This window comes from Alexandromys fortis, unplaced genomic scaffold (genome assembly GCF_014885135.2).
Source record: "Alexandromys fortis isolate MF-2015 unplaced genomic scaffold, M_Fortis_MF-2015_v1.1 scaffold_250, whole genome shotgun sequence".
In the NCBI taxonomy this organism is placed as follows: Eukaryota; Metazoa; Chordata; class Mammalia; order Rodentia; family Cricetidae; genus Alexandromys; species Alexandromys fortis.
The window spans coordinates 231,086-243,681 of NW_026068128.1; the positions used below are offsets into that span (position 1 = coordinate 231,086).

The window sequence follows — 12,596 nt, forward strand, 5'->3', positions numbered from 1 at the left end:
AAATGAAGGCCTCAGCAGAGTTCGCATAGCAATTTCAGTCGCTGGATAGATCAGAGGCACAGGCGGCTTGGATGAGGCACTGGTGGGAGCTTTTCTTCATTGCATGCCACAGCCGGACACAAAACAAATCTGCCCAAGACAGACTCCTGCCACAGTGAGGACAGAGCAAGGCCTCCTTTCCTCTTCCTATTTCCTCATGCTGTGCAATCACTTAAACACAAACGCAGGGTAAAAGGGCTGGCTCTGTCCATCTCCCTTGGCCATCTGCATACCAGCGCATAAATTCCAGGGTCTCTGCCTTGATAGTTCTGGACATCCTGGGTGAAGAAGGAGACTCAGAGCAAAAGGCACTGTGTGGGAACTCAAAAGAGGAAAGAAAATATGCAAAACATGGAAAACACAGCTGCATTATTTTCCCATGCCAGGCTGGGTCTCAATCTGCAGAATCTCTAAAAGAGCTAATTTGGATAGATTCGTGGAGACTAAAACACTTCAGAGAAGGAAAGAATTTCAATTGTTGCGAGCAGGTCCTCAGACGACTATGCTGCCTCCTACAACCCTAGCTGAGATTTCAGTAGGGTTCTAAACTGCAGGGGACTAGGGTGTCAGATGGCAGGTGTTGCTGCAGCAGATGCAGCTGGTGACAACATCAAACAGCCAGCTCCAAGGTGGTATCTGTAAATTCCAATCCATCTAGGCCATAGACCTAGAGTGCACTTGCTTACTGCTGTGTGGATCGACCTTCTGCTTTGCTGGTGGAATCAGGACAGCAACAGAGCCCAGGGTCATCTAAAACACCCACTTGCACAAGAGTCCTGGGTCCCAGGAGCTCTGTCAAAGCAGGGAAGCATCCTCAAAGAGAAGCTCCCAGAGGCCTAGAGGAAGCACTTTTGCTTCTTTCTTAGGCATTTTGATCAAGATAAGATAAACCCTTGCCTAAGTGAATTTCCACTACCTTGGTGCTCTGGCTGCAAATGCCTTTCATTCCTTTCTCTACTATGAGGTTCTCTATGAGTGTCTACTTGAGTGGCTGACACCATCCTCCCTTCTCTGATATTTGGTCTTCTTTTCACACTGTTAGGGATCCAACCATGCCAGGCAAGCACTCCCTGGGCTATACAATCCCAGCTAACTCTCACTGGGCCACCCTGCATCTCTCCCACATGACTAAGGCCTGGGGTCACACCAAGTGACCACCTCTGTCTTCTGAAGCTGCTGTAACTGCAGAGGGAATCTTGTGCTGCTGTCAAGGGCAACAGCAAGAAGTCCTGGTAGACAACGAGCCACATTCAGCTTAATACAGCTTCAGAGCAAGATGCGGAGAGAGTTTCCCTTGGTTTTATTTTATCAAAGTAACAAAAGGAAGGCTGGAGAATAGGGGAAGCAAGGGAAGGGAGGGAGGTTGGAAGAAATCAGAAAAAGTACAGAATAATGTTTCCCCTCTTGATTGTTCTGTAACAACAACAACAGCAAAAGGAAGCAAAAAGTCACTTCTGGAGTGAGTACACAAACCTAAGTATTGTGCTTTGTTTTTTGTGATGTAGCTATGGTCAGCCTAGGAGACTGACCTTAAATTTGTGACTTCCCCCCCTCCCCGCGCCTCCCAGTCTCCCCAATGCTGTTATTACAGGTATGGAGTAAGCACACCTGACTATGTAGTGACTTTTATAGATTTAAAATTTAGCAAAAAGTAAAAACTTCATGTTAACGGCTGGAGAGATGGCTCAGTGGTTAAGAGCACTGGCCGCTCTTCCAGAGGTTCTGAGTTCAATTCCCAGCAACCACATGGTGGCTCACAACCATCTGTAATGAGATCTGGCGCCCTCCTCTGGTGTGCGGGCAAACATGGAGGCAGAATGTTGTATACATAATAAATAAATAAATCTTAAAATAAAACCTTCATAGTTAATACTAATGCATGCTCTCAGGTAATCAGTGTCACTCTGAAAGAACCCAACATTAAGAAATTCACTGTGTGTGTGTGTGTGTGTGTGTGTGTGTGTGTGTGCACCTTCAATCACTCTCCACCTTATTGTTCTGAGACAAGCTAGGCTGGCTCCTAAGGGAGCTCCCCAGCACGAGGATTAGAGATGTGCCCCTGTACCAGCTTTTACATGGGTGCTGTGGATCTAAGCCCAGGTCTTCCGGTTTGCTTGGCAAGCACTTTCTTGACTCTGCCGTTTCCCAGCTCTTAACAAGCTACATTTTAAATGTGTTACTACAAATCTTATTCAGGGGGCTGGAGAGTTGGCTCAACAGTTAAGAGCACTGGCTGCTCATCCAGAGGTCCTGAGTTCAATTCTCAGGACTCACAGAGCAGTTCGCCACTGTCTATAATGGAACCCGATGCCATCTTCTGGTAAGCAGACGTACATGCAGACAAAACTCGCATATACAGAAAGTATATAAATAAATGTCTTTTTAAAAATCTTGTTCAGCAGTTCCATCATATATCTTACAGACTTAAGAACAGAGCTAGTACTCATAGGAAGGAAGGAAACCAAAGCAGTCATAGTAGAGAAGTAGGGGTGAGTGGAGGTCAACCTTAAGGGACAACAGAAGGTACCTGAGTAGAGCCAAGGCTGTGGAAGAGTCCCTGGCCCAGGCACCTACTTGTCCTACCACACTGTCAGAGGCCAGGCACTAGGCCGCTGCCTCTAACTTGACCTCTCTTACTATATACCTAGGATAGAGCAAGCTTTAAGGTCTTTCCAGAATAGCCTCTGGATGCTTCCCAGCACCTTGGGCAGCTCCCGCTTCAGTGCTACGACGCAGGGCTGCTTTAATCATGGTCCACTGTACTCTTTGGGGCGTTCCATATTCCCTACCTATATGAAAACTTAATAGGTTCCTCTATGCCCAGGTCTAACTGGATCCACTTCATGGAATTTTCTTCAATGTTCCACCCTCAGATCATGTTCTTTCTTCTCTGGGCCCTGTTTCATGTGGGAAACTGACCAGGGAATTGGCATAAAGCTTAGTGTTTTCCCCCAGATTACCAGCTCTACAAGGCCAAGGCCGACAATGCACCGGATTTGAAGAAACCCCCGAGGTTAAGTGAAGCAATCACTCCCTTATTTTTAAAGTTCAACAGAACCTTTTCCTGCACGCTAAGATGGAGACTGACTTAGAGTCTGCATCCCTGGGAGATGACCGAGCCTACGGTCACTCTGAGAGCCAGTCAATAGCAACACAGTCAATGAGAATGTCAGGAGAGGCTCTGTCACCTACATGAGTCATTCTTTTGCTCAGAGAAATGTGTCAGGAACACGCATTATATGTGGGACACTAAGGTTGAAAAAAAAAAAAAACAGGCCGAGGTTAGAGACTTCCGTGGCCTTCTGCCTGAGGCAGGGTGGTTTCTCAAACTATACTCCCAGGAGCAGCCATGAGAACGACTTGGAGCTAAGGATCTGGGAGGGTGGGTGTCAATTAGATCCACTTTGATATTCCACGCTATGGTTTCAACTTAAAACACGAGGCTTGCTGTTTAAGCGGGCTGAGGAGACGAATGTGGGTAGAACATCGCCCATGAAAGTGAGTCTGAATTCCCCAGCACCCACATGGGGAGGGGGTGTCTTTTCTGTAATCCAACACACAGGAGGTAGAAACAAGGGAGCCTGGAGCAAGCAGCATGGTCAGAGCAGCCTAATCAGGGAGATCTGTAGGTCTGTCTCAATAAAAGGTTGAGAGAAATGGAGGAAAACACCCAATGTCAACATTTATCTACACCCCCCCCACACACACACACCACAAATACCCTTGCAAAGAAGGGAGAGGTGCCCTGTCAGCTTGCCACAAGCTGGAGTCATTAGGAAAGAGGGACCTCAACTGAGCAAATACCTCCGTCAGAAGGCCTTGTAGGCAACTGCAGGGGCATTTTCATGATTAATAATTGATATGGACGTGTGAGCACCAGTCCACTAGGAGCGATGTCACCCTGGGCAGGTGATCCTGAGTTGTACAGGAAAGCAGGCTGAATAAGTCAGTCCAAGTCGTGTTCCTCCATGGTTCTCCAGGCTCCTGCCCTCCTGAGTTTCATGAGTGATGGAGCATGGCCTGAGAGCTGGAAGCTGAAATAAACGCTTCCCTCCCCAGGTTGCTTTCATCAACAAGAGAGCTGCTGGAAGATCAGTAACCTAAGGAATTCTCTCTCACCCTGTGCTGGTAACGGAGGAGAAATTAGGCTTGGGATGGAGAGGCAGGTAAAGGTGACTGCCTGACGAGCCCCATACGCTGGAAGGAGAGAACAGATGCCCGAAGCTGTTTTCTGACCTCCAGATAAGTGTCGCCCACACACAAAAAACACACACACATTTAAAGCAAGTAGGCTCGGGGGAAGAGTACCCAGCAGGGACCCAGTTGTACACATGCCAATTTTGTCAACTCTGTGGGAAGACAAGGAAATGAGATCCTGGCTTTAGTATTTACAGAAAGTACATGCACACACACCCCGTCACTCACAACACCCACCCACTCCAAACACGCGCCCCACTTTGATTTCTGGGTATCTGGAGACATGAGATCTGGAAAGAGGTGCTGCCAATGAGAATAGACCAGTGATAGCCAAGTCATCTGTCACCTTCTCCAACAAGCCTCCTACATCTTTCTCATGTAATCCTGGCTGCTTCCTGCCACCCCCACTGCGTACCCGGAAGCTATTTGTGTGATTTTTTCAAGATGACTTCAAACTGTGTTCTGAGTTTATCTCGTCAGTTATTGTGAAAGTTTAACTAAGACAATCAGCCTGTCCCCAAGGTGAACTCGGTGAAGACACCCGCCACTGTTGTGTCTTCCCAGAGTGCTGCTGGATACCAGAAGAGAGAGCTGAGAGAGGACTCTGAGATCACCCCTCCCCAAACCCCACACAAGATCTGCAGACATGAACCCATGTTCTGCTGGTGGCCAGTGAAATAACATCAGACTAAAATGTCCATGGAACACAACTGGCAAGAGATATACCAATGTTGGCCACCCTTTTATCTCCTGGACTGTCCTGAGGTCCTCAGAGGGTGGGTGATAAGGCACCATCTTCCACAAAGCTACTGGTGACCACCAGTGTCGACTCCAATTTACCTCTATATATGAGAAGCCTCAATGTAGGCACTTAGTGGAAGGGCTGTGTGTCCAGCTCCAGGGACTGAGGGGTGGCCGCTTCTCTATAGTATGCTGGCATGAAGCCTTCTGCTAGTTTAAAATTCAGAAAGAGCCAAGTTCAAATCCCTCCCTAGCTCTTTATGAGGTCTGGTAGCTTTCTGCCAAGTCAATTAGGGTCTTGACCCATTGAACCATAATTTCTTCATACTTTTTCTTGAAATCAGAATAATATACAGCAAACTTGTGGGCTTCAATGAGAGAACACAGAAGGTTCTGCATCGGAATTAAACATGTGTCCTTGAAATCCCAGGCACTAACAGGCCTTCAGGCGTGTGTTCGTGGTGCTTCCTCCATATCGAATCAAGGCTCTTCCTGCTATCTATCAGTCAACAGTGCCCTGTACCTCAGAGTCCCATTTATATGGCTAATTCTGGGACAGGGAATGGCCACCAAGAGCCCACCAATGAGTGCCACACCTATAACATTTGATAGGAACTAGGTGATGGAGAGAGACATGGAGGACTCATTTCTTTTTCTTTTTGTTTTGTTTTTCAAGAACAGGGTTTGTCTGTGTAGCTCTGGCTGTCCTGGAGCTCACTCTGTAGACCAGGCTGGCACTGAACTCAGAGATCCGTCTGCCTCTGCCTCCTGAGTGCTAGGATTAAAGGTGTGCACCACCACCATCCTGTGAGATTCTATTTATACAAGAATAGTGTGGAAGAAAAGAATGAAAGTAGCCACTGAAAGGCAGTGGCATTTCTGGGGCTCAAATATTGAGCCAGCCCCCTTGTGCCTACCCTCAAGAATGGGTTGAAAGTGGGGAGAAAGCAATTTTTTTAAAACAAATATATAAAAACAACTATGTCTGAATATCGGCGTATACATAACATCATGACACGTTTGATTTAAAGAAAGTTGAAAAGCCTCCAAGAGATCTCTGATACCTCAAGGAGATAGCTAGACAGGTTTTTTTATCACCTTCTGAGGTTTTCATTCAGCTCCCACCCCCACCCTCCTCACCCCCACCCTAGAAGCCTACAGGGAACACACACAAGTGGAGAAAAAGCTTGTCACATCACAGATGGAAATACAAAATTGATATCTATAAACTTCTTTGTACATCATTAATTCATTAGCCTAGAGAAATGAGAATCAGAGTGAGAATTTGAGCAAGCGCTGGGGTAGTTACATCCACAGAGAGAGTATAGCACCTCTGGTTAAAAAGCAGGGTCTAGAAAGTTCCTTTAGCCTTCCAACTGCTCAGCCAGTGCAGCTCCAAGCCAGCCACCATCAGCCACACGTGCGAGCGAGCGAGCATGCTGCCCACTGCAGAGCGCACATCCTCTGTCCCTCCCTATGCTAGCTCTATGCCAGTTGGCCTGGATTGCATTTTTAAAGTTGATGGGTTTAGGAAAGGGGTCCCAGTGTTCAGCACTATGAAATGACATTGTTTCGGTGTGGAATAAAACCACAAATGTAATGGGGGCAGGTGAGAACAGCAACATTTGATACACCATGATTCTAAATTAATTTTTACTATGAACTAAAGATTTTCCCAGAGGCTGTGGATTAGTGCATTGCAGAAACGCAAAAGTTGTATACACTTTACTATAAACTGTGAAGTAGGAAAAGGAACTCAGAATTTAAAATTGTCAATGCCTTAATTCTTAAATTTTAAAGTAATATGAGAAGTGTGATGTTAAGTTGGGAGCATCACCCCAGCCCCAGGCATCCATCCCAGCCCCCTGGCCTAGGAGTTGTGTGGGTCTGGACTCCAAATCCCAGCATGCCAGATCCTGACACCTCCCAACCACTCCCACAGGGTATTTAAGTGGAGGCCAATAGAAGGAACATGTGGTCCAGGGTTTTGCATGTACTCCTCAGTTTTCTGTCTCTCCTGCCATGCTCTTGGCCACCCCCGAGAGTGCTGCATTTATTAAAACATGGGCATTTTAATTTTCTTTGATTTGGCCTGATTGGATTTCTGTGTGCCGGTGGAGAGGAATTTTAAATGAGGCATATATAAAAAGCTCTACATAAACCGGCATACAAGTTTGAGAATTCAGCTATCTCCAAGATTCATCTTTTTTTTTTTTTTTTTTGGCCTATGGCCATATGTGTAGCTCTCTCTTCTGTTTTTGAGATGATACCTATTATGAATTTGCAGCAGTCCTCCCTGCCTCTGCCTCCTATGTAACGGGATCACCAGCAAAAGCTACCATGCCTGGTTTAGACTTCTCTATTAAAAGAGACCTATTTAAAATAAACAGCACATCAGACAATATTTTCTGATGGAAATACTGTGTTCAATGACATATATGAAAATGCATTTTCTTAAGATTATTATTACTGTTATTTATGTGCCTGTGTGTTTTGCTGGCAGAGGCCAGAAAACAGCATTCGAGCCTCTGGAACTGGAGCTGCAGATGGTTGTGGGGTGCAGCTAAGATGCTGGGAATTGAACCTCTGTTCCCAGGAGGAGCAGCAGCGCTCTGAGTCATTGAGTCATCTCTCCAGCCCCCTAAGCATTTGTTTAAAACTACAAAGGAGAGTCCTTTCTAAATGTGTGTTATAAAGTCATTTCACAACTCTAGGGAATGATTTCTTTCTTTTCTTTTTTAAGTATATATCAACTGTTTCTCTGGGTGTAAATTGCTAGCTCAGTGCTACAGGGCAGTTATTAGAATAGTTTTATTTTTTTTTTTTAAATCATGTTTCTGTGCTGAAGTTATCAAGACCAGCTCTCTGCTGCGATTGCGTTGTTACTGGGAACACACACACACTCACACACACGCACACAGTTTAACGTGAGGCGGCCAGGACAGAGAGATTAGACACAAAGAAATGTAAACAGCTCTCACATGCTAGGAAGCTAGGTTACAAGAATCCCGGCACCAGGCATTCACCAGTCACCATGGAAAACAGGAAGTGAGGTGCATAGCAACCACGAGCCAAAAAGCAGAAAAGCGCATACCTTTAGCTTGGAATGAAAATCACGAGATTTCCTTCTGGCAAGAACCTGAATGTGACTAGACACCTGCAGGGTAGGGGAAGGGAGGAAAACAAAGGAAAAGCCTGTAACCATGGAGATGAAAAGCCCCCTACAACTGGGCAAGCCAGACGTACCTTAATGGCGGCTTGAATTTCTCGAACTTTCTTTCTTGCTAAGACCTGTATATGACTAGACACCTACATTTTTCGGGTTTATGCGGGGGAAACAAAACGAGAAAAACAAAACAAAAAAAAAAAACAAAAAAACAAAAAACAAAAAAAAGGAAATCAAATATAAAATCGCTACTCCTTGGGAAGGGCGGGGGAGGGGAGGTTATTTGCATCTCAACGAAGCTCTGCGGTTAGGAACAGACAGTCCCAGCCAGACACCAAGCCCCCAGCACTGATCTAAAGCGTTCTGGATGGGGTCCTCACTGCAGGGACTTGATTCACAAGTTTGGGCGGGCTCACTTCCCATGGTCCCACCTGAAGAGATCACAGGTGAATGCTGGGGGAAACCACATTTGCAAAGCCGTGAGAGGGGGAGAGCATTTTTATAAAATTAAAAAGGCAGGGGTAGAGGGAAATAAAAACAATTACACCTCAGTGACAGGAGAGAAAAAAAATCTTCCTTTCTCAATTTAGAGCAAACTGTCCATAAATTAACGTGCTCTACAGAATCAAAGCTGAGCTCCTGGGGGACTCTAGGTTCTATGGCAAACGCTGAAATAATACTGACACCAAGAGAAATGGGACCCAGTTAGCAAAGCCTTTTCCCCCCACCTTTAAAATGTCTTTAGCTCTTCGACTCTTTCGGGAATCGCCTGTGTGCCAAGTGGATCTGCATATTATTACAAAACGCAATGTGTGACTACAGCCAGCCAGCCAGCCTGGCAGTCAGTTAAAATCTGGGTTGGAAAACCACTCCGCTCTGCTGCACCGCACGCTGGAGAGGTGTCGCCAAAGGTGGCTTACAGGCAACCCTGAAGATGATAATGAGTTAAGGCCTCTGACACACACCGGGCAGGCAAACCAGCATCTATTTCAGTGGGACTTGATTAAATTTAAAAAAAGCCCCGAGTGAAGGGGTCGCCAGGCAAATGACCAGAGCTCACCAGCTAAAAGCCAGTTCAGCATTTGAGACCTGCCAGTCTGTATTAGGAGACTGTCAACCTCCTTCCCATTACAAGTTCAAGGCCATGGGCTTTCTGGCAGTTACCCATCTCAAACTCTCCAGTGACTCTTAACAACAGGACTCGGCAGGAATAAAGATCTTTTGGTGGTCAAATTTGGTTTTGGAGTTTCAATAATTCACTTTCTTCCCGTTTCCAAAGAAGCAGGGGCTCCCCCATCCTCTTCACCCCTCCATCTGGCTCCTGTGGGTACTCATTTTCACCCCGACTCAATGAGGGCCATAGCTGGTGCATCCCCAGCAGACAGTGCCTGCCGGGCTCTGTCTGCTGACTCAGCAAGGGGTCAGCACAGGCAGCCTTTCTGGGTGACAGCTCAGCCCCTTGATCCACACTCCAGAAAGGTAAGCTTTCTAGGGGGGGTGTGCATACTCCTGATTCAGGCCTCAGGCATCGCCCCCCTCGCCTCCCTTTAATTATTTCGAGATGAGGTCTCTCACTATGTTGCCCGAGTGGTCTTGAACTGGGGCTTAAAAGATCCAGAAATCTCAGACTCCCAAGTAGCTGGGATTAGAGGTATACTCTACCACATCTAGTTAGCTGCAGCTGCTGAACTCTCTGTGCCGTGCCATTCCATGTAGGTTAACATTAAAAAAACATATATATGTTTTCCCATTAACGAGCCACCCATCACATGGGTTAGTTGTTTTACTTTCCTTTTCTGATTTTAGAGACGGATCTCTCCCACCCATTCCAACTGTGAATTTGATCACATCAGAAATATGGGTGGCTTTGTGTCCAAAAGAACCAGGGAAGATAGAGCCCTGGACAGAGTCAGAAGAGAAGTCCCATTCCTGCTCTGCAGCGTATAAAAACTGCAACTGCTTCACAGTTACAGCAGCAGAGGCTGACATAAGGCCATTGCTAAAAAAGCCACAGTGCCCTGGAAGTGTATGGCTCAGTATCACTTTTAGGCCACGGCTAAAGGCCACTGGCGGTACTTCATTGAAAGCATGATAATGACGTAATTGTTTCAGGATGTTAAAATACACAGAACCTCCAAATCCCCTGGCTTGCCAGGGGAAGTGCACCTGCACTTCTGCAACTAGGGAGGTGGGGGAAAAATGGCAGGATTGAAAACACCTTAGCAAGAGGAGGTTCAGATACTGGCTTGGCAGTGAACCATGCCACGTATGACATCACACTAGTGCATGCTCGGGCCACAGAAACGAAGAGTGGGAAAAAGCCACTCCAGGCCACCTACAGGGCAGGGCAGGCTCCTTACAGGGCACTGGGACTGGGGCTCCTATTGCTGAAGCACAGCAGCCAAGGCAGCCCAACGTCTCGGGGCCATTCGCTCACATGCAAACCTTGCAGGCGGGTACTGTACCTGCTTCCTGGTCCTTGTCTTCCCTGTCCTGAGTTTGATGTATCTGGCTATCAATTCATTTCTACCTGCAAGAAAGAAGAATTTATAATAAGGAGGACTACTTAGGGATAAATGAAGACCTTAAAACAGTGCTTCTCAACCTTCCTAATGCTGCAACCCTTTAATACAATTTATTACGATACTGTGACCACAACCATAGATTAGTTCACTGCTACTCTGTAACTGTAACTGTGATACTGTTACGAACCATAATGTAAATATCTGATAGGCGGTATATCTGATATGCAATCCCAAAGCAGGAGAGAACAGGTAACAAAGCACTACCTTAAAAGCTAAGACCAGAAACAGGATTCAAAAATTTTTAATTGGAAAGGCTGGAGAGGTGATTCAATGGTTAAGGCCAGTGGCTGCTCTTGCACAATCATCTGTAACCCCAGTTCAGGGGGATCTGGTACCCTCTTGTGATCTTCATAGACACTGCACACATGTATTATATATACATAAATGAATGCAGGCAAAAAACTCACATGCATCAAATAAAAATCAATCCTAAAAGAAACAGAATTTTGAATTGGGGCAGCTAGGGGGGTACTTGCCTGGCCCTGGGCTAGCTCCCTAAAACATATAAGCCAAGCAATGGTGTTACCTGTAGCCAACACTTGGGAGGTGAAGGTAGGAGGGTAAGAGATTTCAGATCGGTCTGGGATAGATGAGATCATGATTTTTTTCCTAATTGGAGCTTTTTCAGTTTATTCCTGACAGAAAATAGTACACTGTCTGAGAAAAATGTTTACTAAGGGCAATTAAGATAAAGATCACTGAACTTTAGATTTTGTCCAGTCACCGAGAATTGAAAAGTATCTTTTTTTAGATTTATTTATTTATTTATTATGTAAACAACATTCCTTCCATGTATGTTTACTTGCCAGAGGAGGGCACCAGATCTCATTATAGATGGCTGTGAGCCACCATGTGGTTGCTGGGAATTGAACTCAGGACTTCTGGAAGAGCAATCAGTGCTCTTAACCTCTGAGCCACCTCTCCAGACCCATGGAAAGTATCTTATAAGAAAATGCCAGTATGACTGGACATGGTAGTACACACCTTTAATCCCTGCAGGTTTAGAACTCAAGAGGCAAAGGCAGGTGGATCTCTGAAGCCAGTCTGGTCTACAGAGGAAAACCCAGGAAAGCCAGGGCTACACAGAGAAACTCTGTCTCACAAAACACAAGAAAAGCTTAGAACAAAAGTCTTTGTGTTCTTGTTGGCTTTCACCTAAAAATGCTGAGTTGGAAAGGACAAAGGTCGGGGTGTCTGTGTCTCTCTCCCCCCCCCCCCCGCCTCCTGAAAGAAAATGAGTCCAGTTCTGTTTCAGTCTTTATTTCTCAATGTCATTTTCCTCTTCATCCAAGCTTCTCCCCGTGGTCACCTCATTACAGACACAGGCAAGTGAGCCTTTTGTGGCTGTCAAGAACAGCAATGAAAGGAAGCTCAACAATGTGGAAGCTGAAGACCCCGAAATGTGGTTTTTGCATGAGCACCTATCTATCTATTCTCACCTGTGTATATATGGGGGATGGGGGTGACTCAACCTTCTCTGAGCCTTAAAGCCTTGAATTAGGAAAGACATCTGACAAAAAAATCTTTTCATTCTTCTTTTCTTTTTACCTTTGGGGGGGTGTGTTTTAGTTTGGTTTGGTTTGGTTTTCTGAGACAGGGTTTCTCTGTAACAGCCCTAGATGTCCTGGAACTCTCTTTGTAAAACAGGCTGGACTCAAACTCACGGAGATCCACCTGCCTCTGCCTCCTGAGTGCTGGGATTGTGCCACCAGGCCTGGCCCGAACTTCTCATTCTTATGCTGCTAGAATCCTGAAATTTTACACTGTGTGTGGCAGGACTACACTCTGACAGAAAAACATTCTCCTGGAAGCTGAGGAGGCAAAGACCACGGGAAAGAAGATCCACTCTTGAAAGTGTGGGCCTTCTA

The 12,596-nt window shown here is 46.0% G+C and overlaps 1 protein-coding gene across 8 annotated transcripts in view; it reads right to left on the reverse strand.

The window, feature by feature from the left end:
• Positions 1–12,596, reverse strand: part of Tead1 (TEA domain transcription factor 1) — a 232,370-nt gene that overhangs the window by 54,422 nt on the left and 165,352 nt on the right. For 4 of the 8 annotated variants that reach the window (XM_050125913.1, XM_050125908.1, XM_050125909.1 and 1 more), the window contains 3 exons: positions 10,609–10,673; positions 8,224–8,286; positions 8,072–8,134 (listed from right to left, as the gene is read on the reverse strand). In XM_050125913.1, coding sequence (XP_049981870.1) covers positions 8,072–8,134; positions 8,224–8,286; positions 10,609–10,673 — 191 coding nt within the window. The remainder of the gene's footprint in view (positions 1–8,071; positions 8,135–8,223; positions 8,287–10,608; positions 10,674–12,596) is intronic. The other 4 variants (XM_050125915.1, XM_050125912.1, XM_050125911.1 and 1 more) reach the window with 3 other exon arrangements.